The sequence below is a fragment of the Lodderomyces beijingensis genome (genome assembly GCF_963989305.1).
Source record: "Lodderomyces beijingensis strain CBS 14171 genome assembly, chromosome: 7".
NCBI lineage: Eukaryota > Fungi > Ascomycota > Pichiomycetes > Serinales > Debaryomycetaceae > Lodderomyces > Lodderomyces beijingensis.
Window position 1 is genome coordinate 786,722 of NC_089976.1, and position 26,381 is coordinate 813,102.

General features: G+C 46.0%; 15 protein-coding genes across 15 annotated transcripts; 7 read left to right on the forward strand and 8 right to left on the reverse strand. All coding sequences in view use genetic code 12, as the record gives it.

The window, feature by feature from the left end:
* Positions 1–137: 137 nt before the first annotated feature.
* Positions 138–809, reverse strand: LODBEIA_P56130 (uncharacterized protein; the record flags this gene model as incomplete). Its single annotated transcript, XM_066975965.1, has 1 exon — positions 138–809. One exon carries the CDS (start codon positions 807–809, stop codon positions 138–140), a length of 672 nt encoding a protein of 223 aa, XP_066832551.1.
* A 603-nt stretch (positions 810–1,412) lies between these two features.
* On the forward strand, positions 1,413–2,435 carry LODBEIA_P56140 (uncharacterized protein; the record flags this gene model as incomplete). The annotated part of the gene is made up of 1 exon (XM_066975966.1): positions 1,413–2,435. The coding sequence occupies one exon, from the start codon at positions 1,413–1,415 to the stop codon at positions 2,433–2,435; it is 1,023 nt and encodes a 340-aa protein (XP_066832552.1).
* An 81-nt stretch (positions 2,436–2,516) lies between these two features.
* On the reverse strand, positions 2,517–2,801 carry LODBEIA_P56150 (uncharacterized protein; the record flags this gene model as incomplete). The annotated part of the gene is made up of 1 exon (XM_066975967.1): positions 2,517–2,801. One exon carries the CDS (start codon positions 2,799–2,801, stop codon positions 2,517–2,519), a length of 285 nt encoding a protein of 94 aa, XP_066832553.1.
* Positions 2,802–3,531: 730 nt separating this feature from the next.
* Positions 3,532–3,837, forward strand: LODBEIA_P56160 (uncharacterized protein; the record flags this gene model as incomplete). The annotated part of the gene is made up of 1 exon (XM_066975968.1): positions 3,532–3,837. The coding sequence occupies one exon, from the start codon at positions 3,532–3,534 to the stop codon at positions 3,835–3,837; it is 306 nt and encodes a 101-aa protein (XP_066832554.1).
* Positions 3,838–3,944: 107 nt separating this feature from the next.
* On the reverse strand, positions 3,945–4,685 carry LODBEIA_P56170 (uncharacterized protein; the record flags this gene model as incomplete). The annotated part of the gene is made up of 2 exons (XM_066975969.1): positions 3,945–4,516; positions 4,604–4,685. 2 exons carry the CDS (start codon positions 4,683–4,685, stop codon positions 3,945–3,947), a joined length of 654 nt encoding a protein of 217 aa, XP_066832555.1.
* Positions 4,686–4,957: 272 nt separating this feature from the next.
* LODBEIA_P56180 (uncharacterized protein) lies at positions 4,958–5,770 on the reverse strand (the record flags this gene model as incomplete). The annotated part of the gene is made up of 1 exon (XM_066975970.1): positions 4,958–5,770. One exon carries the CDS (start codon positions 5,768–5,770, stop codon positions 4,958–4,960), a length of 813 nt encoding a protein of 270 aa, XP_066832556.1.
* A 358-nt stretch (positions 5,771–6,128) lies between these two features.
* On the reverse strand, positions 6,129–7,655 carry LODBEIA_P56190 (uncharacterized protein; the record flags this gene model as incomplete). Its single annotated transcript, XM_066975971.1, has 1 exon — positions 6,129–7,655. One exon carries the CDS (start codon positions 7,653–7,655, stop codon positions 6,129–6,131), a length of 1,527 nt encoding a protein of 508 aa, XP_066832557.1.
* A 1,213-nt stretch (positions 7,656–8,868) lies between these two features.
* Positions 8,869–9,306, forward strand: LODBEIA_P56200 (uncharacterized protein; the record flags this gene model as incomplete). The annotated part of the gene is made up of 1 exon (XM_066975973.1): positions 8,869–9,306. One exon carries the CDS (start codon positions 8,869–8,871, stop codon positions 9,304–9,306), a length of 438 nt encoding a protein of 145 aa, XP_066832558.1.
* A 119-nt stretch (positions 9,307–9,425) lies between these two features.
* Positions 9,426–11,390, reverse strand: LODBEIA_P56210 (uncharacterized protein; the record flags this gene model as incomplete). Its single annotated transcript, XM_066975974.1, has 1 exon — positions 9,426–11,390. One exon carries the CDS (start codon positions 11,388–11,390, stop codon positions 9,426–9,428), a length of 1,965 nt encoding a protein of 654 aa, XP_066832559.1.
* Positions 11,391–12,467: 1,077 nt separating this feature from the next.
* Positions 12,468–13,202, forward strand: LODBEIA_P56220 (uncharacterized protein; the record flags this gene model as incomplete). The annotated part of the gene is made up of 1 exon (XM_066975975.1): positions 12,468–13,202. One exon carries the CDS (start codon positions 12,468–12,470, stop codon positions 13,200–13,202), a length of 735 nt encoding a protein of 244 aa, XP_066832560.1.
* A 49-nt stretch (positions 13,203–13,251) lies between these two features.
* LODBEIA_P56230 (uncharacterized protein) lies at positions 13,252–14,550 on the reverse strand (the record flags this gene model as incomplete). The annotated part of the gene is made up of 1 exon (XM_066975976.1): positions 13,252–14,550. One exon carries the CDS (start codon positions 14,548–14,550, stop codon positions 13,252–13,254), a length of 1,299 nt encoding a protein of 432 aa, XP_066832561.1.
* Positions 14,551–14,863: 313 nt separating this feature from the next.
* On the forward strand, positions 14,864–16,732 carry LODBEIA_P56240 (uncharacterized protein; the record flags this gene model as incomplete). Its single annotated transcript, XM_066975977.1, has 1 exon — positions 14,864–16,732. One exon carries the CDS (start codon positions 14,864–14,866, stop codon positions 16,730–16,732), a length of 1,869 nt encoding a protein of 622 aa, XP_066832562.1.
* A 145-nt stretch (positions 16,733–16,877) lies between these two features.
* On the reverse strand, positions 16,878–18,647 carry LODBEIA_P56250 (uncharacterized protein; the record flags this gene model as incomplete). The annotated part of the gene is made up of 1 exon (XM_066975978.1): positions 16,878–18,647. The coding sequence occupies one exon, from the start codon at positions 18,645–18,647 to the stop codon at positions 16,878–16,880; it is 1,770 nt and encodes a 589-aa protein (XP_066832563.1).
* A 1,518-nt stretch (positions 18,648–20,165) lies between these two features.
* On the forward strand, positions 20,166–23,318 carry LODBEIA_P56260 (uncharacterized protein; the record flags this gene model as incomplete). The annotated part of the gene is made up of 1 exon (XM_066975979.1): positions 20,166–23,318. One exon carries the CDS (start codon positions 20,166–20,168, stop codon positions 23,316–23,318), a length of 3,153 nt encoding a protein of 1,050 aa, XP_066832564.1.
* Positions 23,319–23,776: 458 nt separating this feature from the next.
* Positions 23,777–26,282, forward strand: LODBEIA_P56270 (uncharacterized protein; the record flags this gene model as incomplete). The annotated part of the gene is made up of 2 exons (XM_066975980.1): positions 23,777–23,989; positions 24,102–26,282. The coding sequence occupies 2 exons, from the start codon at positions 23,777–23,779 to the stop codon at positions 26,280–26,282; spliced, it is 2,394 nt and encodes a 797-aa protein (XP_066832565.1).
* Between the last annotated feature and the right edge of the window lie 99 nt (positions 26,283–26,381).

The window sequence follows — 26,381 nt, forward strand, 5'->3', positions numbered from 1 at the left end:
TACAGCATTCAACCAATTGGTCCAAGAATACTGTCTTTCTACAAAGAGTTTTTTAACTTGATATTCGATACTTTTTATTTGTTTTTTGTTTTTTTTTTTTTTTTTTCTCTTTTAATTTCTGCAATATTGAAATTGGTTTATAAAGTATCCAAGAGTATCTGTTGAGCCTTTTCTCGATTCTTTGAATTTCTACCAGAATCTGATGGGTCGTTTTTAGCACCTGCTTCACGCGCCTCTTCGTCTTTAGCACCTGCTTCACGCGCCTCTTCGTTTTTCTTTGTTGAATCCATTGGTGTTTGCCCACCTCGTTGTTGTTGTTGTAGCTTGTTTGTAGTGCCTTTCCCCGATCCAACAATTTTGTCCTCATCGCTTCCCACAACGGGGCCTTCATTCGCCATACCGCCCTTGGGAGCCTCGGCAACACCCAAACCCTTTTCGCCTTTTGAACCAGCAGCTAAATTCTCGGCAAGATCCAAGTTTTCACTTTCCTTGTCTGCTTTCGAGCCCACGTTTTTCACTATATTGTCTAGGTTTCTGTAATGGTCATTCTTGGACTTTTCAACCGGCGGATGGTCTGTTTCGGGCACCAACTCGTACTCGGGAGGTGGACGCTCTTTCAAGTCCTGGGAAACGTACCACATTAGCGCGCTGAACAACAAAAACATGAGCACATATCCAGCAAGCTTGCGTCGGGGTGAATTGAAAAAGACAACGGGTTCTTTCAAGTTGTCATAGGGGGAGTGTTTCCGCTTGGAGGGTTTCATATAGTAGGGTCTTGGTAAACCGTTGTTTTTATAACTGCCCTGCATGATGTAGCTGATTGGGCTATGATGTCAAGTGTGGGAAGTGCGCGTCACAGTCTTGAGATAGCCTACTGTTGAATGAAAAGAAAAACAACTATGGAAGCTAATAAACGTGTCTACTGGCACGATGACACTACAGTTTGATGGTTTGATGGTTGATGGCTGAAACAGAATTTTCAAGTGTAGAAAGTTGTCCTTTTGTTCTTTTGTTCCTTGATTTTTTTTTTCCTCCTTTTGGCGTGTCTTTAATTTCAAATCTCGTACGGGCTGGCGGTGGTGGGTGCTATGCTGCAACAATATAATCACCATCACAACTACTTATATTTCCAGCACCCACGTCAAATGAGGAAAAGGGTCAGAGGTAGAAACATATCGGTTGTGAAGGTGCACTTTTCTTGTTGGAATTCTATGTACTGCAACTTGTAGATCGTATGAGCCGTGCAAAAACCCTGCCATTCACTGGCAGATGACGTTCAGAACTTGCAACCAAAACGATTTAACCAACCTGTCTCTTTTTTTTTTTTCTCCCTTTTTTTTTACAACCAAAATTCTTTTTCTTTTTGTATAGAACCACGTCGGTCAAAGTGAGGCCAACTATCTTTCAGACAAATGGATAGGCCAATGGTACGTTTTGCCTTGTTTGCGTTGTTTTCCTGGGGCTTGGCCACGCCACCGGCGTGCTTTTTGAGTTGCGTTTCTGAAGTCACCCGCGACTTCCCCGGCCATTTGAAAGATGTTACCCGTGTTTGTCAAAAGGAAGACGCGATTGTTGGATGTCTAGTTGATATATGCCCCTTTGGCAATTTCCAAAGTGCAAGGGACCATTACATAGGCACATGTTTGGAGCATGGAAGACCCACGGTGACAAACCCATATCCGCCGCCGGCCGCGTGGCCTCCCGAAGACTATGAGGAAAAAGCGCCAAAAGTGCACAAGCCGGCGCAGCATATTAAATCGCAAGCTTTGCATTCTCATTCTTCTCCTCCTGGCGAGGAGTCCCACATTTCCGCTCCGCTGACGGAAAAGGCAGTTGCATCTGAGCAATGGGGCAAAGACCACCACGCAACCAAGCCAGCATCTAGTGCCAGTGGTGACCCAGGGGAAGAATTTGTCGAGTATAGCGAAGCCGAACCGGAAGAAGGACTCGCCTATGATCCAAACTATCCCATAACATGGGAGGATACCAACGGCGTAGATGAAGATGGCGATTTTTACATTCTCAGAAGACCGGTAAATGTGCCCTTGGAACTCAGAGATCCAGCCAGCGCCGGGAAAACCACGCGAGTCCAGGTCAGGTCAAAACCGAAATCCACAACAAAGAATGAACGTGACGGCAAACGTGAAGACAAACACGAAGATAAATCCCTCGAGTTGGACCCGAAAACAAAAGTTTCTATCCAAAACTCACATGACCCCAGCCAAGACCGCTACCACCACTCATTCCCCGGTTACAAATCCTCAGAAGCAAAAGGAACCTATGGTGTCCCCAAAGATGAGGTCGAAGCCGCGGGCTTGTTTTCACGTAAGCGGAGATTGAGCTTGAAAGGCGGCGTCAGTATAAAGAAGCCCAAATATAAAAAGTTTTTGCAAAAAATTCCCTTGTATGAATACGACAACGGCGGATCCGAATAAGCAATAACCAATAGAAATATGAAAAAGGAAAAAAAAAAAAAAGGAATTCCAAGTGAAATTTCACATTAATGAAATTCTCTCCTAACTTTGATATATGCTCTTATGTGTTCTTTGATCCACCTTGACGCTGACTATAGTTTTTCGTGGCACGCTCACTAGCCCGATTTCTCTCACATGTAGTTTGTGCGAGTTGAATTTGTCTCTGGAAGTCTCCTGGACGTTTGATAATAGTAGGTTTCCAAAGGGGTCAATCACGGTCAAGATTCCCTCCAAGACGCGTGTGTCGTTGATCGTGACGTGCAAGTTTGCACCTATGAACCTATCGGGTGTGACTGCCTCCTTCTTCTCGTCAAATCCTCCATTCATACTGTGCTTTCACTCCCTCTCAACCCTGGCAAAACTTCTTGATGCTTCTTCTTCTTCTTCACGGGTGCGAAATTTCAACACCGTCTCGATAATCTCCAACCGTTGTTCGACCAAAATGCACGCCATCGCGGTGGGCGAGTTTGGCGGATGGCTCGAGAGCGAATAATAAATATTCAACACGGCGTGAAATATTTTCCACTTTTTGGACCTTCTTCTTCTTCTTCTTCTTCTCTAACATCAATCGCGTATTCACCCTCTGTTAAAGGAATCCAGCTTGACTTTTTTTTTTTTTTTAAATTTGAACGACTGGGTTTTCGGAGGTTCACAAGTGGATTCAAAGCGTAGATTAACCCTTTAGTGGAGCACGTTTCTGGGCGCCTGATGTTGACATTATTGAATATGGGACATTGGGAATCAGTTGTGACTACATTTCAATCATTTCTTTTCGCTTTTTTTTTGTTTTTTTTGAAGAATCTTTCGTGGGGGTTGCCCCGGAGTTGACATTGTAGATGTGAAAATTTTGTTTGTTTGTATCTCACGGTTGGTGCTCCTTGTTCTCTATGGGTTTGGTTCTTGTTGAAGATCTGACCTTAGGTCGAATTGTTCACACCAACAGCGATGAACGAAAAAGGGCGAAAAAGGGCCCTTTGCTGTCGCCATTGCTACCTACTTCCTCCGCCAAACACACACCACACACACGGAGACACACACCAGCAGAAGCAAGAGGACCATGGAGAGAAGTCAGCGAATACAAGAATTAACGACAATCCGCGCCGAGTACAGCCTGTTCTTTCCCGCGGTGCGAATTGTAACACATGAGCCGTTGGAGGTGGATATGCTAGAAATCGAGACGGTGGAAGGTGAAAAGTTCAAAATCAGCGTCGACGTTGGAGGGTGGTACGCCATGGGTTTGAAGTCGCGGCATTATGAAACTTTCGAGGCCTTGATGCAGAGCATCAGTCCCGCGTTCACTCTAGGGTTCGGCAATGCTCTCACGGACAAATTGAATCAGCATCTTGCCAATCTAGATAGATAGAGACAGTCACTAGCAGCATGTTCCACCTTTTAGGTTCGGGTTGTTTGCTTTTATTTTTGCTTAAAAAATAGCAACGTCTATATACAACGGTATCACATACTTCCACCTCACTTTCTAGCACGTTTCCTTGTGTTGTTCTTGCTGTTGAATTTAGCACCAGCGCCAGCACCTCCCCTACTCTTCTCCGTTTCACCTTCATTCGCCCCAGAAGCTTTGGCTTCAGCAGCAGCAGCTTTCTTTTCCTTCGCCAAGAGAGCCTGTCGTCTAGCAAACGCCTCAACATCACCAACATCAAACTTGGTGCCCCGAATGAAATAGTGCGCCCTGGCACGCATATACTTCTCCGGCTTATAAACGCGCTCAATCAAACGAATGTTGGGATTGTAAACAGGGACCCGAATCTCGGACCCGACCTTGTTGATCTTGGTCCTCAACAATAAGCTCGAGCCCAAGTTCATGCGGCCCCTCTTTATCGCGATGATTCGACCAGTAACGTCGGTTCTGTCCATATAGGTGACTTTGACAATGTCTCCGGCGCGCAAACCTTTCGAGCTCAGGCTGAGCAATTCTCTTCTCCTGCCCGTCGGATCGTGTTTCTGGAGCATGTGGTCCTGGACGTACTTCATCGCGGACACGCCCACCAACTTGCGTGGGAGGGGCTCATAGACCGTTGGGAGGGCTGTTGCATGGATGTTAGTAAATAGAAAAGAAAATTTCTTGCTGGGTTTTGCTTGCATGCGAGGGCAACTTGTTCAGTAGAACGTACGTTTTTTCAAGTACCGGAAGGTTCTCATTGATTGCACTATGTGGCTTATCGGACGCAAGGGCCGCGATATGCTTGTGAACATGACTGGTGGTGTGATGGGTTGTGTTGGAACGTTAGTGGGGCGTTGGTCAATGATTTTTCAATTGCAGAAAGTTTTTTTTTTCACAACTTTTCTCACCAGCTTCAAACACGGAGAGGAAGAGCACTCACGTCATTTACACAGATCATCATCTTCATGGAAGGACCTAGACGGGCAAGGCATTCATGAATTGGAGAGGCATTCGACGTCAAAATCACACTTTTCCATGATGCAAACTGATTAATTTCAAAAAAAAAAAAAGAAAGGTACCTACTTTAAAATCTATGTCTTCTCTTGCGACCAGTGAATTTGGAGTCTTCAGCAACAATCCGGCCTCTTCTCCGCATAGTCTCCTTCTTCCTGTTAATGTACTCCTTCCTCGACTCCGCCAACTTCCTCTTCTTGCGATTCGCCTTCTTGTCACTCAGCAGATCAACCTCCATTTCCGCGCCCTTCAAATTAATATTCCGCTCCGTGATACCGGCAGTCAACACCAAATAATACTTCTTCTTGCTCTTCAGCTCGGGGTCATCGATAACCAACCCGCCTCCGAACCCAGCCAACTTCGCCGCGGCCATGATACTCTCCGTCTGCGCGTCATTTTTAGGGTAAAACTGCGCCACGAACTTGCCCCCGCGCCTCAACGACGCATACAACGTGTTGAAAAAGAGCAAGAGCCGCTTCTTGGGGTCCACGTTCGCGGAGTCAGCGTTGCATAGCCACTGGATCGCCGAGATCGAGATCGCAGCATCGAAAGTGCCCGCGCGGAAAGGCACACCATTGCCCAAGTCAGATAAGAACAAGTCGCCCTCGACGTCACGGTCCAATGCCGTGGCTAACATGCTGGGCGAGATGTCCATTCCTATCCAATGGAACCCTTCCTCGGTGAGTATCTCGCCGGATAAGCCGGAGCCGCACCCGAGATCGAGTAGGAAGTGAGGTTCTTCCGGGTCGAGGTTTAGTAGTTCCAAGGCTCGTAGCGTCATCTTGGCTTGGATGTGCTGTACTCGCGTCGATGATGTGTATTTGAGCGATTCTGTTTCGTTGTAGAAGACTTCTGGCGGAGCCAACTCCTCCGGTCTAGACATTGCGTGCTTGTTCTTATTTTTGTTGCAGTTGTTGTAAATGTATTGGTGATGGTAGATGTTTTTTGAGATGGACTTGATAATATCAAATGTCTCTGCGATGGCTGTTACGAAACTGAGTGCGAATTTTTTTCAAAGATTAGCTGCAAATGGATTTTTTGTTTTATTTTTGCCGGTGTGATTTCAGAGATCGAGGCATGCACAATTGAGACAATTGCAACAAAGCAGCTGTTATCCAGCTGCTGCCCGTGTAATTGGTCTCTCAATTGGCTTTCTGTTTTCTTTGCAATTACTTTATTATTCAGCTCATGACGAAGACAAAATCTATACAAGAGCAAAAAATTTCCAAGGAGGGGGGGTATTAAAAACGGAATTCTGATTCAACGTCCAATTTATGATTCGAAGATGGCACCAGCGGCTTCTCCAATTTTTCCTTGTCCTTATCGCGCCCCTTTCTCAGCACAGGCATAAAGTCAAAGCCTTCACTTTCATCATCAGATGGCCCGCCACCAAAGAACAAATCGTCACCTGAAGTTGAAGATGACGATGTAGACGACGACGATCCCTCTTCGCCATCCTTGAAAGTATGATCACGGGACAATTGCGACGCGTCATCGCGCAACCTGCCCGACTTGTCGATGTCGACACTTTCAATCTCGGATGGGTATAAGGATTGCTCTGCCGTGTTGATAAACTTAATGTCCTTGGGTAGTCTATCTGGTCTGTAGAATCGCAAATCAATGCGACCGAAAATGTAAATCAAGTTGACAATAACCTCGAGGGCGCCCCAGAAAACGTACATCATGGCCGCAGATCCAACGGCAGACCTATCGTACATGTATCGTCCTTGGAAACAAACAACAGATCTCAAGATGGCACCCAAGAGGATGATAAAGGTAGTGACAAAGATGATAAACATCGACATGTTATGAGTCAAGTCGCCTCGCTTATTGCTCAATCCCTTAACCATCTTGTAGTGATGGTGAGTCGCGGCAATGACTCGAATGGCGTACCGGTGATTGTGGTTCCGCTTCAAGAAACTCGCGGCAGCCTCTTGAGGCTCACCTTTTCTGACAAAATACAGCGGCGAAAAAGATTCAATCCACCATGGCTGGTACGTGTACAAGTTGATATCCTTGGGTGTTGGCTTGAAGAAAAAAGCCAACCCGATCAAAGAAACCCCCGTTAGCGAGTAAACGATAATAAGGATGGAGGTCGTCTGGATCACTTTTTGGAATCGAGCATAATTGACAGCTCCCAACAAGTAGATATTGACACCGCCGGCAGCAACAATCGTCATAGCCACAACACCGGCAACAAGAACATACAAGGCAATCATTGGGTACCAAAAAAGCTTGCGAGAACCACCAACGGGGTGTCTCCAAGTGAAGATCCGTTGAGCTAGAATAAGATTAAAACTGGCAAGGAGAACCGTTGGCACAATCAAAAACACTTCTGCGGCAATTCCAACAGAGGTGTTGGTCAAATCGTAGGACCACTGAATTCTCAAGGCAAAGCCAAGTATTCTGCAAATTGTATAAAAAATGAACCCGAGATGTGGCCAAAAATAGTGACCTCGCGAGCAGTTTATCGAGAAAATGGTGACATGTGCAATCAAAATCACGCTAAATAGGGTAGCAAACAAAGCCGATGGTGCAATATCCCGTTTGAAAGGGTAGTCTCCAAATAGATTGAGTTGTTCCGAGGTGGTCAAGCTTATCATGATTTCAGGAATCTTGGGACCAATCATGTTCTTTGCCCGGTACGACAACACTTTCGAACCGGTACCAGGAGCGGGATAGTTGCTCTGATACTGGAGGAATTTCATGACTGCATAAATGGCCGAGTACTCATGAGGATTTGTCAATTCAGCCCTCGATGACACCATTTCTGAACTTTTTATCACTTAGATGACTCGGTTTGCTGGGTGATGATTCTGATCTGGGATCTATGATTTATGATCTATGGTGAGGAGGGAGGAGGAGGCGGAAAAGGACTTTGGTTCCAGTTTTATTTGTGTAAAAGGTGCGTCCGTGTCTTGAAATCGATAATTTAAGGAAACTCGTGGGTAGAAAGGGGGAGGGGGAGATTGCAGTCAATAAATGCATGGCTATTCATCGTCTACCTTCCTCTTCTTCTTCCTCTTAGTCCCCCCCATCCCTGACATTGGCCCCTTTGTCCATAACTGATTAAATGCACTCGAGAATAAAAGAAAAAAAAAACCACCAATACAGCATTGATATTGGGATTATGGTTGATTGGAAGTTAATACATCACCCATTTCAGGATGCTATTATATTGGAGTCCCTTTCTATTTTTTTATTCTTTTTTTCGTTCATTCATTTGATTGTCTTTGGGATGTTTGGTGGGTTAAACCATCTGCAAAACATTGACAGAAAAGGAAACTCCAAACTTCAAAAGGTCAACAACATGTTCAGTTGAGAGTGGCGTTATGCAGCCCTGGTGGAGTGGAAACTTGATGATTCACGTTCTCTCTCTTTTGGTGGTATGTTCCTCGCATGAGTGGCTTTCTGCTGACAGTACACCCCACCAAGGACAAATGGCCCGGGGGGGTTGAGGGTTGGGAGTTGGGTTAATTTCGTTTGAGCGTTTTTTTGCAGGAGATGCCCATCGTAAATTGAACAGCTTCCTTTGCTGTCCCGTATTTGGATCAATCGACGCAAAAAACCACAGCATCCTGGTGGCATAGCAAGTTTTGATAAAGCCCATCAAACGGCATTCTTCATACACCTGACGGGCTCAGCTTAGCTTTGTCTCAAAGAATCCCCCTTAGCTGACGGTTTTAATGGCCACCATCAAGGGTTTCTGGAGTGGCTCTAGCTCGCACTGAAGTCTCTCCCTCCCCCCCTCCCCCTTTCAGGTCGTATGCTCAGAGTGCCTTCCTCGACTCTCTGCTCATGACCCCGTCCTCTGAAAGTGTAAGAGTGCTGCCAAAACAGAATCATGTGCGGGTAGTGGTGCTCCACGAACAAAGCGTGATCTCTATTTTATCTCACACGCGCGTAGACACACCGAACGCGTCTTGCTCCTCATCACCATCACCATCATCACCATCCACGATTACGATTACAACGACGGTTATGCCAGTGGCAACGATAGACTGCTCAAAGATCACCACCGCAACCAGCCCAAGCACTCTACCGCTAGGCAGCGACAGCGAGATGCCGAACTTGGTCACGATGCCGCGCGGATTAGCATTGCTCGAGATCCAAGGTGTGCTCCACCTCCCCTCGGAGCCAGGCACAAGTCCAGACTTTATAACGGTGGAGCGGATTTACGACGCTGTCAAATTTGGCAAGTTGATATTTGATGCTAAGGACGAGAGCAAGGTTACGTTGTTAATTGGGAAGAGTCAACGGTTGATTGGCAGTGTCAAGAAGTTGGATGTTCCTTTGGGTGTTTTACGGATCCCGGTCAAGAGTGGAGATGATGAGGAGGTGGCGGGGGAAGATATTCAAATGGTTGATGTTATTCACTCCAAGATGATTTTCAACCAGAGACCATTACTTATCATGTAAGGAAAGGAAAAAAAAAATTCAATGGAAGGCTAATAACGATGACGATGACGATGTTTTTTTTGGTTTTTCTATATGTCTATATAAATTCTTCTTTTTTATCATATATAAGGTCAGGAGGTTCATAATTTCGACAGGGTGCCAATGTTTCTATGGTTCCAATTTAGCTTTGAACTGATTTCAAAGCCGAAATTGTTCGGGTCCAACACGACAATGTTTTCATAGATTTGCCTGATTTCGTCATGGCTAAAGCCCAAGTTTTCATTCATGTATTTGACAATATTGCCGTATTTCTCATGGAATAGACTGATTGTAGCCAACATGGCCTCGTATCTCGAGCTGATCAAGTTGTTGAATCCATCGTCAATCAAGGACCAGTTGGATCTTCCCTGGGATATCAACTGCTCGATATCGTTGGCCTCACCGCCCATCTTCTGCTTCAACTTGTCCACCGTTTCGATGAATTTGCCCTTGAGCACCGGGTGGTCCGGCTTCAACCCGCACGTGGTGAGCTCGTACTCTTTACTAATGGTGTCCTTATCTACCCCCGCCAACAAGAGAAACAACATTCCAAATATCCCGGTACGGTCCTTACCTGCTGTACAGTGGAACAAAAACGGCTTGTTTTCCTTCAAGATGTAGGTGAAGATGGTCTTGTAGCTCTCCATGCCAAACTCAAGCATGTCTTCATAGACATTGACATAGGTGGACCATGATGTCATCAAGTTTGTGTAGCGAACAGCAATGGCCTGCGGCGAGTAGTCGTCGTTTGAATAAACGGGAGCGTGGATTCGTTCAATGCCATACTTGTGCAAGTCTGCTGGGTATCCGTCGTTTGCAATCTCTCCATCGGAGCGCAAGTCAAAAACGGCCCGGATGCCCAAGTTTTGGATAGTTTCCATCCCTCGTGCTGTCAAACCGGCAACATTGGCACACCTAAATGCCAAATGAGGCCTGACGTAGTAGACATGGTTCTGGCTCTCGTTTGCATCTTCTATGAGCCTAAAAGTTGGATCATGTATTCTCCACCCGCCAATGTCTCTGAAATTGCTCACGCCTTCGACATCTTTCCATCTTGAAACACTGCCAATCTCCTTGCTCAAGCTCATAAACCGATCCAACTCCTTTTCCGGTGCAAGATAGTCCAAGATATAGTCACAAACAAGATAGTTGTAATTGACCTTGCTTCCTTTCATGGGCAAACCCAAAGGGTTGACATCTTCAATGTCATCATCTGGCTCCACCGATTTGTAACCAAAGAAATTGTGATCGGCGTCAGGGATAAGCTTCAAAGTATGCGACAAGGGACCTCGGTTCAAGGCATTGGCAAAGTTGGCAGAGTCATACTTGGGGATAATATGGTCGTGCATGCCGTATATGCTCAAACAGGACCACTCCCTCGATAACCCACTCAAGACACTAAAGTCGGGCTTCGACAAGGTGATGATCTCGCGAGCAGCCAAGTCCAACTTGCGATACTTGCCAAACCTATACCCGGCAAAATCAGGAATGTAATCGTAGTTTTCAAACTGGTGGTATCTTTCCAACACCGTCACCGAGGTGTATCTTGAGGCGCAATTGACCAAATTGGGGACAATGATGGCCCTCGAGTCGCCTTTTTTCGAAAGGCCGTCTTGCTCCAACGCCCACAAAAACATGGCAACGCCACCTCTCGAGTGCGCAATGATGGAGCTCAAGGTCAAGTCGATGCCCAACCCATTCAAGTTCCCGTCGCGGACAAACTCCGCCGCAGCTTGAATATCGGCGATATCCTGACCTAGAGATCTGCCTTCAAGAGCAACTTCATTTTCGGCCGAATCTCCACATCCGCGGAAATCGATGCGCAAGCTAAACACCCCCAACTCCTGGGCCAATCGGTGAGCCAAAGTCTTCTGGTAGCAGTAGTCTCTATGGCCTCCTTGGCCATGCAATATAAGTGCTGCCTTGTGGGTTGCCGGCGCATAGTCGTTTTCAAACGGGTTCTCCTGGTCAAAGGAATGCGGTATGGCGAGTGTGCCGGTGACGCCCTTGCCCAAGGTGACTTTAGTTTCACGCGGTATCTTTGGACTGTGTCTCGAAACCGACATTGATGACGCGTGGTTCAAGGAATGTGTTTGAGGCGGGGTTTGCAAAACTTGAACTTCTCGATGAACGTTTCGACTCGGTGGATCCCTAGCGGGCGGCGTTTCTGCTAATTAATATATACCGAACCAGCTTTGCTATACTTGTTGTAATAGTCGACTAATATCTAAAATAAAAAAATATCACAGTCTCCAAAGAAAGGGATAACCAACCGTTGGCTCAACTGGATACGAAGCTGGTGGCAAGGAAAAAAAAAACGGCTAATAGAACCGGTTAGTAAAGCAGTCAAGCCGGGGGCAAGTCAAAGTGTCTAAACTGGTGGTCTGCTATTTCTATGCCAACCACAACAATAACAACTAGAACAAGAGGAAGTAGAAGAGGAAAGGGCTGGAAACGTTTCGACTCAACCTGTCTATCAATCAATCAGTTAATGAGTCTAAACTCCAAATGGTTATGGGTCTGGAAATTGCATTACCCCCCACGCGCCATTATTATCCGCTCATTCTGCTCCATGTTGGGGGGGAGGGATAGCGGGAAAATATCGGAGACTTCAACGCCGCTGGCCCCCCCTACTCCTAACCATCTTCGAATCTTTTATTCAAGAACCGGAGGGGGGGGGGGGGGGAGCAGACTTTGTCAACGCATTCCCTTGCATGCAACGAGCACCATGGAAAGTAACAGGTGAATTGTGGGAGTGTGAATGTCAACAGGGGCCTTCTCTCGGACTCTATCCTTCCTCTGGGAACCTTTTGATTTTTATGAAATCGCCACCCGTCAATGGGAGGGTTCTCATCCAGCAGCGCACGGAAGTGTGATGGTTTATGCTTCCAACATTGTAAGAATGGAGTCGTCCTTCTTCTTCGCCTTCATTCTGCTTCTCTTCCTCCTCCTTCTCTTCCCCTTCTTCTCTTCGTCGATGTACTTTGATCAAAATGTGGCATACTCTTGCTGCGGCGAAAAGTTGCAACAAAAATTTATGTTGCCAACGGAGCTCTGGTACCCCAAGGAGAGCAGCTTTAGCCTCTGGCCTCCAGATCCAGTGTTTCGCCAGCTCCAACCATCGCTTTCTTTTCCATTCAGCTATGAACAACGAGACGGATAGAGATGCATACTTACAGCTAGGGCAGCGCCTCAAACAACAACATGCTGACCATTTGCTAGTGCAACTCCAGATATTCCGCTCGGCATTGATGAGCTTCATCAACGACCACGGCGACGAGATTCTTCACAACCCCGTGTTTCGAGCTAAATTTAACCAGATTACTCAGCTGATAGGAATGGATCCGCTAGATCTATTGCTATATTCCAACACGAGACAGCAGCAGCAGCAGCAGCAGAAAAAGGACCAGGGTAATTTCATCGTGGGGTTGAGTGTCAAGGTTGTTGAGATATGTCAAGAGACGCGCGACTTGAACGGGGGATTGATCCCCTTGAAGGAACTACAAAGCATCGTCAATGCTCAGGCTAGCTTGTCATTGGATTTGCAATTGGATGTTAGTATCAAGAATATCGAACTGGCTATCCGGTTATTGAATACCATGGGCACGAAAAACTATGAAATGGTGGTGATTAACAATGACAAGTGGTTGAAGTTTGCATCGTTGGATAATTTATCGCAGGACCAAATCAAGATTTACGAATTGTGCCAATTCATGGGGGGATACGTCACGATCAGGTTGTTGCAGGATAATTTCCAATGGGACAAGATCCGGTGTGAAAATGTTATAACTGAAATGATGATGAATGGGATGCTATGGATTGATTTACAAGGCGAAGGCGGAACCCAATACTGGGAACCATCCTGGATATCTAATTAACTTTGAAAATTAGAGATATGGCAGAGAGAAGATCTCTATACATTTGAGATTACAGGTCTTTTTTTATCATTCTTTTGGCTCCACGACGTTGCATCCACCTAGTGTTGATGGTTTCATAATCTTCACTGCGCTGACGCTTGTCAAGCGGGGTGTATCCAGCAAACCCACGTCCAATTCCATCACCAAGCGGCACAGAATTGGCCAAGGACTCCTCGATTGCGTCTCGATATTCTTGCTTATTGTCGAATAGCACCTTGCTCATAATGTCCAGCATCTGCGATTTGATGGCGAGGTCATACTGCAACTCGCGGAAACTGCTATGAAGCCTCGTGAATTTGTGATAATTGTCAGCTGTGTGCCATTCCATAGCTGGGAACTCACAATCGTACAAGACTAACGGCTTGTCATTGGCCATTTCGTAGAGTGGCTTGGTCGGGTATTTGGTCATGTCCATAAGATCAAGCACAATTTCCGGTTTTTCCAACTGCTGCCCCACGAGAAATAGAATGGCAACCATGCACCGCACCTGATGCCACAAAAATGCCGTGCCTTGAAGATCAAAACAGTACAAGTCACCACCCAAGGGTATAATTCTCGATCGATATATGTATCGTTCAAAATTTGTAATCTGCTTTGATCCGTCTAGTTTACAGAAATTTCTAAAATCGTGGTGACCCTCGTAGTACATGGCAGCTTGGTTCATCAAATCTATATCCAAATGGTTGGTCTTTTTGAACAAGTACCGGTAGTGGCGGCTCTTGCAGCTGAACCTTGCGTCGAAATCCGGTGGTGGCCGCAAACAAATCAGATGCATTTTGATATCAGGGGGTAAGTTGCCATTTATAACCAGTAGATAATCAATCTCGCGTAGGTCGTTTCCCTCTAGTGTTTGTTCCTCTGGCGTTAAGTTGGATCGCAAGTTGATGGAGATGACTTGATTCATGGCGCTGACTCCCTTATCCGTTCTTCCGCATCTTGAAAACTGTACTTCGTCCAAGGGCTCAGGTACGAGCTTGACTTTGGCCAATACTTGCAAGATGGTTTCTTCGATTGTTGGAAGTGGAGTCTGCTCAAACTGCATCGCGAGCCCGTTATAGTTCCAGCCTAGATACGCGAATCGCAACGCTACGAATCTCGTGTTGTGCTTGCTCCAGTCGAATACCTTTGCTTCCTTTTTCTGCAGCAGCAGCTGCTTTATTTGCGGTGTAGATGCTGCTTGGTCCTTGACCATGGACTCTGTCGTGGTGACGCTACTCGCGGCATCATGAGGCGCCTCGAGGCTTTTGATCTTGGCAATGAGATCTTCCTTGGACCAGTTGGAATAATCCAGCGTTTGTTTCGTGGACATGACGATGATGTCCTTTTTTTTGCTTTGTTGGGATGTAGTGGGACTTGCTATCTTGTTGTAAGTTCGTTTCACCATTAACCATCTGGCTAATCCTATCCCTCTAAGCATACACCGGACTCTTATCTCTTTTAACAACAGAAACCTTGGAATGGGTGATATGGACTTCTTACTTGGTTCAGGATTTTTCACTTTTCGGTTTTTTTTTTTTTTTTTTTTGCAGCAAAGATTACCCTCTAAAACCCGCGGTCTGCCCCTGCGACTGCCGTCCGCACCTCATCTCATCTCACCAATAACCACCACCACACACGAAGGAATGAACCCATCAAGCAAAGAGTCGCTAGCGTGGGATAACCTACGGTTCGAGCTCGAGCCATGGTTGAAAGACGCCATCGCCTCGTTGGAGTATCCGACAATGACACCGGTGCAAGCTTCCACCATCCCCCTCTTGAGCGGCAACAAAGACGTCATTGTGGAAGCGGTGACGGGGTCAGGCAAGACGTTAGCGTTTGTGATTCCCGTCTTGCAGAAGGTTTCGCGCAGGCTATATAGTGTCCCCGAGGGACATGACCGTGCCGAGGTGTTGAAACGGGGCCATATGTTAGCTATCGTGATGGCGCCGACTCGTGAACTCGCGCGACAGATTCAAATGGTGTTTGATAAAGTGTTGGGGTTTTTGCTGGATGCAATGACGCCGCGGATCAAGACGCAGTTGTTGGTGGGGTCCTTGGGGAACGTGAGGGAGGATCTCGACAATTTTCAAGTGGAACAGCCGCAGATTCTTATCGCGACGCCGGGGAGACTACTAGATTTCATGTCTTCGCAACTGATCAAGACATCCTCGTTGGAGATCGTCGTGTTGGATGAGGCTGACAAGTTGCTTGATTTCTCGTTTGAGACCGACGTGGTGAAGATTTTGAAACGGCTACCGAAACAGCGGCGGACGGGCTTGTTTTCGGCGACGATTTCCGCTGCTGGTGACACCGTTTTCCGCACGGGTATGAATAACCCTGTTAAGTTGCTGGTTAAGACCAGGAGCTTCTTGGGCGAGCAGACCAATGCGCCAACCTCGTTGCAGTTGTCGTATATGATGGTTAACCCCGAGCATAAATTGACTACATTATTGCTGATGTTGAAGCAATACAATTTCAAGAAAGTGATTGTGTATTTTCCGACTTGCACCTCTGTCAAACACTTTTACCATGTGTTGACTGAGGTGGATCAAGATAACTCGCAGTTGAGGTATTTCTCACTACATGGGCAGTTGAACACCAAGTCGCGGTTAAAGACCTTGGAGAAGTTTACCGAGGGGGACAACCACGAGGACCTGAACCATAAATACGTGCTTATGACCACGGATGTCGCTGCGAGAGGCATCGATATCCCCGACGTTGACCTCGTGATCCAAATCGACCCACCCACGGACCCAAGTGTATTCTTGCACCGGTGCGGCAGAACGGGCCGCGCCAACAAGGTCGGCCGCGCTGTCGTGATGTTGAACCCAGATACGCAAGAGGAAGACTACGTTGGGTTCATGGAAGTGAAAAACATCTACATGACGAAAATGGAACCGCCACGTCACCAGAATGACAACATTTTCCATCAACGTTTGCGCAATTTCATGCTTGCTGATCGCGCGAGACACGAACTCGCCGTCAAGTCCTACGTGGGCTTCATCCGATACTACTCCAAGCACGTCGCGAGCTCGATTTTTCGAATGGCCTCGTTGGACTACGTGGCCGTTGCTAAGATGTACGGCTTGCTCCGCTTGCCCAAGATGCCCGAGCTGAAGCATATTGCCGCGGATCAGATGCCAGAGGACGGATGGCTAGGCGATGCGATCGACATGGACGAGTATGCCTACGGTGATAAGGTGAGGGAAAGGGCAAGGTTGGAGAGCTTGGATCGGGACAAGGTTGCCAGGGTTGAAAACGCTAAGCGGCGCAAGGAGTTGAAGGTTAAGAATGAGGCGTGGTCGAGTAAGAACGATAAGAAGGAGGTCAAGCTGGAACGGCGGGAGAAGATGAAACGTAAGCGGGAGAAGATTGAGAAACAAATCATGGACGAGCAAGAGCGCGGGTCGGATGAGGATGAAGCGGAGGAGGATTGGAAGGATCTCGTTATCAAGAATAAGAAACGAAAGAGCAATGGCTCGGCTTTACAGGGTTCCTTTGATGATTTATAAAAAAAAAATGCATAATAAATATATTTTTATGTATATATATATATAAGTAGACGTTATTTATAAAAGAATCGTATGGGTTATTATTATCATATGCTAGTTTAAAATTTTTCAATTATCTCTCACGGTCTCTTCTGGCCTCCCCTCCTTACTCAATTTTGAACCGTTCGCTGCTCGATTTGATCCCATCAAACACGAACAAATTGTCCAACGGAATGTACTGCGCCGTTGTCAACTTCAAAATCTCCTGACTGGCAACCCCGCCCATGAAGCTGCTCAAATTATGATATTTTGTAGTATTATGAACCAAAATCTCTTCAAAGATCCTTTCTGTGGTGTCGCTGATTGGGGTTGTGGCATTAGGATTAATTAGCTCTTGGTAAATGGCAATGAAATCATTCTTATTTTCCAAGCTCGGTTTGGAATGGTACTGCTTAATGAACGCATTGTAGGTTAGTATCCCCATGTAGATGCTCAAGGAGTCGCTCGATTCGTTTTCAAACTGCTCGAGAAACTTCAGCGAGTTCAAACTTTTCGAGCCAATGGCGACGAACAAGAGCTGGGTGTTTTTGCAAAAAGTTGCAATCGACTCCTGCGAGACCAAGTCCTGGGGCTTGCCTTGAGCAGCAAGGATACTGTGGACTTCCTTCGTGAAGGCAAGTTGGTCCCTGCGCGCTTTATCGCGGTAGATTTTGGCCAAGAGGGTGTAGTTGACCGAGTTTGAGGCCATATCGGGCAAATTACCAGGCAAGGGCAACATGTTGTCGTTGTTGGCTAGGAACTGTTTCAAAGCCGCAATGAAGAGCCAAAAGATGGAATAGTGGGACGATAATTGCCAGGAGTCGGCGTCGCTGAGTTCAATCAAGTTCAAAATACTTTCAGGGACCAGCGTCTTTTGGAAAGCACGATGGCATTTTTCCACGGCTTCTGCAAAGTTTGTCTCCAACAAGATATTCCTCGATAGGGACTCGATATAGGTCTTGAACAATTTTTTCTCCTGATACGTGGTTGGCAGGTTGCCCGCATGCTGCAGTTTCCAATGGCTCAAGGCCTTGATGAAAAGGACGATATAGGGCACATGAGCATGCTCTTGGTCGTCCAACTTGTCCAACTCAAACGCGTCGGAGTACTCCTGCAACTCCTTCCACGGTTTGTCGATTCTCAAGTCGTACAATTTCGAGGGGTCGTGGGTTTCAATCACGGTGGTTTCGTTCGACAACAAGTTCAACGAGCCGTAAAAGCCAATGGTGTTGACAACCATCACGGGTATTCGCTTTGACCACAAAATGTCAATCAACTCTTGAAGCGACGCGACGTAATCGCTCACAACGACGCAATTGAAGTGGTCCCAAAACTTGCCCAACTTGTCCCTGCTCAAAATCTCTTCAACGGACTCGGTGATGGCCAAGCCTTTAACCTCGGAGTTCAACTCGCATAGATTGCGCTTGACGCACTCGGCCGTCTTTCTGCCGACATCATTCGTCTTCAAAAAGAAATTCGACGACAAGTCCAGCTTGTTGACTTTGGAATTGTCAATGATGGTGAAGCTGCCGATCCCAGGTAAGATCAAGTTTTTCAAGATCTCGCACCCGGTGGAGGTTGCGTTAACGAGACAAATGGAGCTGTTCTCCAAGTTCAGCTGGCCCGACACGGCCCAGAGTCGCAATTGCCTATCGTATTTCGCTTCTTTATCGACACCCATGCTGTCGCGCCAACGCTGCAAATGCAATCGGAATTTCTTAAACAATTGGCTGCTTGAGGGGGATTTGCTCGGGCGGTGGCTGTAGCCGTATTCAGCACTACTTGTCAGTGACTCGGGGGTAAATTGCTGCTGTGGCTGTACCGGGGGCTGTTTGTAGATGCAATTATAACTGGCACTATCCTCTCGTTCTTTTGCTCCATCTTCGTGCTTTATCATCGTGATAGATAGCGCCACGATTGCCAACAACCGCCGAAAAAATGAAAAAGGAAAATTAGCCGAGAACCCTCTCTCTCTCTTTCTGGGGCCCTCGTACCAGAAGAAGCAAAAACGACGAAAATGTAGCGGTGGTGGTAGTGGTGGTGGTCTGTAGTCTATACGGCGGGTGGCTTGAACAATAAACAGGAGAGGGGGGGGGGGTGTGAGTGAGGAGGAGGAGGCGGGGAGGCAAATGGGGGATTGTTTGCTTGGAGATTGGATAAACGAGTGAAGAAGTTGGTAGGAGATCAGTAACAATATGACAGATCAGAATTCGCAACCTGGGCCATGTCGCGGGTAACTAGAGAGACGATAAGCTACTCTTTTTATATTTTACGAGGTCCAAGTTTGGTCCTGGAGACGAGCGAGGAAGGATAACTGGGCTTTCTGTTTGAATGTTTAGTCACATTCCACAAAGAAACGCACACGGCTTGAACAAATGCAAAACAGGAGAGAAACCGATTTGAAGTTGTTACAGCTGGCACCCGAGACGTAGACTAGAGGACCAAGAAACACGGGATGGACGGATGAAATTTTGAAAACTGGCTTATATCTTGTACTGGCTCAATATCGAGCAAGCAACATGTAAGAAGTCCGTCAACCAAAAAAGTCAACCAAAAAAGTCAACTCGTTCGCAAGGCTTGCCCAAGAGCTTGATATAAAAAAAGCATTCTTTTACTTTTTTTTTTTTTTTTTGAAGATTTCGAGCTTGCTTTAATTAATGCATCTGATTTGCGCTGGCTGTAGGCGGAGGGCTGTGCGATTACTGCTGACGCGTAAACAAAATGATGCTGTTTGCAACCAAAAATCGAACAAGAGAGCAGCAGCCTGGCGGTGTTGAACAAAGGGGCCCGTGATAATCAAAATCCAAATCCAAATACACACTGTAGCATATCGGTGGCGGAGAGAAAAGAGTGTCGCGAACTCAACGCCCGCTTCAATGTCGCGAAAATTCCGCGACGCGAACTTCCCCCTTTGGAGAAACCACATTGGGCGAAAAACGTGGTGGATGTGAGATGACACGAGTTTTCTTTTTCCATTTCAATTCCCCAACCATGCACTTGAACCTGGCTTTCTTTTTCCTTTTTCTTGGAATGTGTCTACATTCTAAGGTTCGAGTCGGGTACTGATCTCTTTTCTCATGGAAGCTGAGCAATCCCAGCAAGGCAAATGACAAGACATATGTGCATCCTCTTTATCTCTGTCTCATCCCTGCGCTGGTATAATGTACCTGTGGTCAAGCATTTGATCACGTGCCTCGCATCCAAACATCAATACACAACACCCCCCCACCCAAATTCTCTTTCTTTTTCCCCTGCGGATTAAAAATTTTTCACCTTGATAGCCGGGATGTGAAGAGGTGTAAAAGAGTAATAAAAAAAAAGGTGATTACTTTTACGGCCCACTTCTTTTTCCTCTTCTTCTTCTTCTTCTTCTTCTTTTTACTTGTTTGGTTACTTTATTCAACACTTCAGGGTCATGACAGCCGCTAGTGAATCTAAATACTCTGAGGAAGTCCTTTCCGAGTTGTTAGGCAAGTTGCAAGTTGCCGAGAACAAGGATGAAGCTGCTACTAACATTGCAACCTTTTTGAACTCGTCCATTGTGGAGCACGATGTTCCCGTTGAGTTTTTCGCTGACTTGAAGAAGCAATTGAAGTCGAAGGAGCAAAAGACGGTGATTGCTGCTTTGGACGCCTACAAGCACATTTCGTCTGCCAACGACTTGAGCCCTTCGGTCGAACCCTACATTGTTGACATGGTTGACGAAGTTGCCACTAAATCCGGCGACAAGAACAAGGAGGTGCAAGTGGCCGCCAGCAATGCCTTGTTGGCCATTGCTGCAGCCATCACCCCGACTGCTGTCAAGGCCATCTTGCCCAAATTGCTTGCCAATTTGCAAAACACCAACAAGTGGACCGAAAAAGTAGCCATCTTGGCTGCCATTTCGCAATTGGTGGACACCGCCAATGCCCAAATTGCATTGAGAATGCCCGAGTTGATCCCCGTTTTGTCCGAGGCCATGTGGGACACCAAGAAGGAAGTCAAGGATGCTGCTACCAGCACCATGACCAAATCCACTGAAACAATTGACAATAAGGATATCGAAAAGTTTATTCCTAAATTGATTGAATGTATTGCTAATCCATCCGAGGTTCCAGAAACGGTGCACTTGTTGGGTGCCACCACTTTTGTTTCCGAAGTCACCATGGCCACTTTGTCCATCATGGCCCCCTTGTTGTCTAGAGGTTTGGCTGAAAGAGACACTGCTATTAAGCGTAAGGCTGCTGTTATTGTTGACAATATGTGTAAGTTGGTTGACGACCCACAAGTTGTTGCTCCATTTTTGGAAAAGTTGTTGCCCGCTTTGAAGGCCAACTTTGCCAACATGGCCGACCCTGAAGCTAGAGACGTTACCAATAGAGCCTTGAACACTTTGAGAAGAGTTGGTGCTATTGGTGAAGGTGACAAGATTCCTGAAATCTCGACAGCTGGTGATGTCGATGTCACCTTGGGCGAGTTGAACAAGTTGTTGGCTGACAAGAAGATTGCCAAGAGATTTGACGTTGCCTTGAACTATATCGCTGCTATCGCTGGTGACTTGGTTGACGAAAGAGAAATCCAACCAGAGGCTTGGTTACAAAATACCTTGCCTTTTGCTACCATCTTTTTGCACGAAAAGGAAGGTAAGGACATCATTGAAGAATTTAGAAAGAGAGCTATTGACAATATTCCTCAACCACCTTCTTTTGAAGACGAAGAAGATGAAGGTGAAGACTTGTGTAACTGTGAGTTTTCATTAGCTTATGGTGCTAAGATCTTGTTGAACAAGACCCAATTTAGATTAAAGAGAAATAGAAGATATGGTTTGTGTGGTCCAAATGGTGCCGGTAAATCGACTTTGATGAGAGCCATTGCCAATGGTCAAGTTGAAGGTTTCCCAACTCAAGAGGAATGTAAGACTGTTTACGTTGAACACGATATCGATGGTACCCACGCTGAAACCACCGTTGTTGAGTTTGTTATCGAAGATGGTGAAGTTGGTTTGACCAAGGAGGTTGTCGAAGACAAGTTGAGAGAATTTAGTTTCTCGGAAGAGATGATCAACATGCCTATTCAATCCTTGTCTGGTGGTTGGAAGATGAAGTTGGCCTTGGCTAGAGCCGTGTTGAAAAACGCCGATATCTTGTTGTTGGATGAGCCAACCAATCATTTGGATACCGTTAACGTTGCTTGGTTGGTTAACTACTTGCAAACCTGTGGTATCACCTCCATCATTGTCTCGCACGATTCCGGTTTCTTGGACAAGATTACCCAATACATTATCCATTACGAAGGTTTCAAATTGAGAAAATACAAGGGTAATTTGTCTGAGTTTGTCAAGAAATGCCCATCGGCTCAATCCTACTATGAATTGGGAGCCTCTGATTTGGAATTTAAATTCCCTGAACCAGGTTTCTTGGAAGGTGTCAAGACCAAGCAAAAGGCTATTGTTAAAGTTTCCAACATGACTTTCCAATACCCAGGTACCTCGAAGCCACAAATTAGAGACATTAATTTCCAATGTTCATTGTCATCAAGAATTGCCGTTATTGGTCCTAACGGTGCCGGTAAGTCCACTTTGATCAATGTCTTGACTGGTGAGTTGTTGCCAACCGAAGGTGAAGTTTACGTTCACGAAAACTGTCGTATCGCATACATTAAACAACACGCTTTTGCCCACATTGATAACCACTTGGACAAGACCCCATCGGAGTATATTCAATGGAGATTCCAAACTGGTGAAGATAGAGAAACCATGGACAGAGCCTCTAGACAAATCAACGAAGAAGATGAACAAAACATGAACAAGATTTTCAAAGTTGAAGGTACCCCAAGAAGAATTGTTGGTATCCATGCTAGAAGAAAGTTTAAAAACTCTTATGAGTATGAAATCTCATGGTCTCTTGGTGAAAACATTGGTATGAAGAATGAAAGATGGGTGCCAATGATGTCTGTTGACAACACCTGGTTGCCAAGAGGTGAGTTGATGGAAACCCACGCCAAGTTGGTTGCCGAAGTCGATATGAAAGAAGCTTTGGCTTCGGGTCAATTTAGACCATTGACCAGAAAGGAGATTGAAGAGCACTGTGCCATGTTGGGTTTGGATGCCGAATTGGTGACCCACTCGAGAATCAGAGGTTTGTCCGGTGGTCAAAAAGTCAAGTTGGTGTTGGCTGCTTGTACATGGCAAAGACCTCACTTGATTGTGTTGGATGAACCAACCAATTACTTGGACCGTGACTCTCTTGGAGCCTTGTCCAAGGCCTTGAAGGCATTCGAAGGTGGTATTGTTATCATTACCCACTCGGCCGAGTTCACCAAGGACTTGACCGAAGAAGTCTGGGCTGTCTTGGATGGTAGAATGACTCCATCCGGCCACAATTGGGTCCAAGGCCAAGGTGCTGGTCCAAGACTTGAGAAGAAGGAAGACGAAGAAGACAAATTCGATGCCATGGGTAACAAGATTGCCGCTGCCAAGAAGAAGACCAAGTTGTCCTCTGCCGAATTGAGAAAGAAGAAGAAGGAGAGAATGAAGAAGAAGAAGGAATTGGGCGATGCCTATGTTTCCGAAGACGATGAAGACTTTTAAACAAAAAAAAAAAGGGGAGGAAGGACCATGCCGCGCGCTCGGAAGGTGTTTTTAATTTGATATTGAAACGCTTTCAACTGTGAGAGAGAGGCTTTCTTTCTATTTATTTGTTCTTTTATTGTCGTCTTTTTTTTTTTCTTTGTATTTTTATACACCCTTTTGGTAACAATCTGAACGCTTGATTATAGAATTATATACTTTTTTGATTCTTTGTAAAGAATGGTAATCTGTAATAAGAATACTTGTAGTTGTATCTTGGCATCACTGGTGTTTTATTAGAACAAGCCGTGCCCGTGAGTGGCTAGTGAGAATAAGATCTGCAACTTGTGAGGCCAGATTGCAAAATTATCGCGAACTTTTATCTCAAACCTTTTTATTTAAATTTGCAGCCAAACTTCTAACCGCCCTTTTTGTAAAAAAACAAAAAAACAAAAAAACAAAAAAGCCAATTCAACCAGATGAAACTCATCACCATATTAATTGTCCTAGCATATTGGATCACCCATAGCGTATCGGAGATTAAATTTCTCAACAATGCAACCGAACTAATCGATAGCTTCTTACTTGAAAATTTCCATACGTATGCAGCTACCGGAGTTCAGTACAATCTTTCGTATGCTCCTTATGAAGTAGTATGCCCCAATTATCCAGTCATACGAGCCGCCGACAACGTACGTTCTTTCTTAAAATAAAAAAAATAAAAAGACCAAAAGACAAGAGATTTCGCTTGATAAAAAACCCGAGACATAATGGAGAAAATGGAGAGGACTAACTTGAACCTAGACGCTATGCACCAAGGAAACGGAATACATCACCAAGAGAAACATCAAGACCGAAGCCAACTTGAAATCCATCCTTTACAAAAACAAGATCCCGCAATTTGACGTTGAGCAATTCTGGCTGCGATACAAGCAGCGCAAAAGCACCAAGATTGCCCTTGCATTCAGTGGCGGCGGCTATCGTTCCATGCTCGCTGGCGCTGGGGTGCTTATGGCATTAGACGACCGAGAGTTGGACAAGCAGGCATTCGTCAATGGCATTTTGCAGTCGTCTAGTTACATTGCTGGTATTAGTGGTGGTTCATGGCTTGTTATGTCGCAGTTTATCAATGATTTTCCGCGCGTTAGCGCGATGATTAATGGGCTGTTTGGTGCGAGTGGGTGTGGATGGGATGTGGCTGAGCTGTTGTTGGAGGGTATGCCTGATGTTGATCCGAGAAAGGAAAGAGAGGCTAATATTGAATTGGAAAAGGTTGAAGATGGAATGGGGGAAAATGCTGGAGGTGGTCGTAATAGTGGCGGCGGTGCTAAAGCAAAAGATGGAATTTGTCGGAAAGAGGGCTTCTTTGACAAAGTTTTCAACATCTTGAGTCCCGGGATGGGGATGATGACGATGATGACGACGACGACGACGACGACGATGCAGAACAAGAGCAAAGTATGTGTTGCCGCGGGCAACGACCCCGTCCGAGATTGGTTCATTGGGTTACTTGATGATGGTGACATTAGCAAAAAAGCCAATGGCTCTAGCTTAAGTTTAAATGAGAGCTTGATTTCAAAATGCCTCAAATTCTACAAAGATCTCTTGGTTGAAGTTCGAGATAAGAAAAAAGCCGGGTTCCATACCAGTTTAACTGATTATTGGGGCAGGGCACTAGCGAGAAGGATCTTTACCCCAGCTGCCAGGACTCCCGGGATCACCATGACGGCCGCTTCGAAAAATCTTGCTTCCTTTTTGAACCATGACCAGCCCTTGCCCATAATCGGCACGATTGAAAGAGATCCGAGTGCTCTTGAAAAAGGCCCCACTGCCGAGGACAGCAGCCTTTACAGCCACGTGATGGAGTTTACCCCGTTCGAATTTGGATCGTGGGATGGTTACTTGAATGCGTTTGTGGATTTGGAATATTTGGGGTCGCATTTAGCCAACGGCCACCCCATGGTGAAAAAGGGTAACCTCTCATCGTGCGTTTCTGGGTTCGACAATGTTGGTTTCCTAACAGGCACATCGTCGTCTTTGTTCAATCATGTGTTCAGATATGTTTACGCTCTACTCGATAAATATCAACTGGGGTCGATGGTTGCCGTGGAAGAAATACTAAAAGTGTTTGGGTTTAGCTCGGAATGGAACGATCTTCGCTTGCCTAAATTGCACCCTGACTATGCCTTGTATTCGCCCAACCCCTTTTTCAACTACAGCAATGGAGTCGCCGGCGACGACGGCAAAAGAGCCGACATGTATCTTGTTGATGGTGGCGACGATGGCCAGAATATCCCATTTCAGCCTTTATTGGCAAGTGCTAGGCAAATCGACATTATCCTCGCATACGATATGAGTGGTGAATTCAAGAATTATCCAAACGGCACTGTGTTGCAAAAGGCAGCAATGAGGTTTGGCCAGCGCGGGGTTGACTCTGGATTACAGATTCCCTGTTTCCGGCCACCACATTCGAGAGGAATGAAAATGGGGGAGGAGCTAAGGTCGATTTTTCCAAAAGTCCCTAGTCAGCTGGAAGTTATGGAACAAGGCCTCAGCGTCAAACCCATATTCTTGGGTTGCGACGTATTGGAGGACTTTGATACCTTGAAATTCGAAAAAACAGCTGCAAGTGCTGCTCCTCACGTGTATCAAGATGGGTATTTACCTCCTTTGATCATGTACATGGCCCATTCGAATTACTCCCATCAAACCAACATGTCGACTTTCAAATTAAGCTATAATGAAACTGAGCTTAACCAAATGGTGGAGAACGGGTTCCAAATGGGCAGCTACTACAACTCATCCTTGTTTGCAACTTGTTTGAACTGTATGATATTGAAGCGTGAATTTGACCGTGTACTGCACTATCCTGCCAAAATTGACCCACAACACCACCACCGCCATCCTCGGTTCAAAGTGCCCAAGACCTGCCAAATTTGCTACAAGACATTTTGCTGGAGAAGCGAAAACTCTTTACGCAACTGACAAAACCAAAAAGAGAAAAAGATAGAAAACACTTGCACCAAGGGGGGTTGAGGAGCTGCGTTTACACTTGCAATGGTGGTTGTTTTGCAGAGATCGATT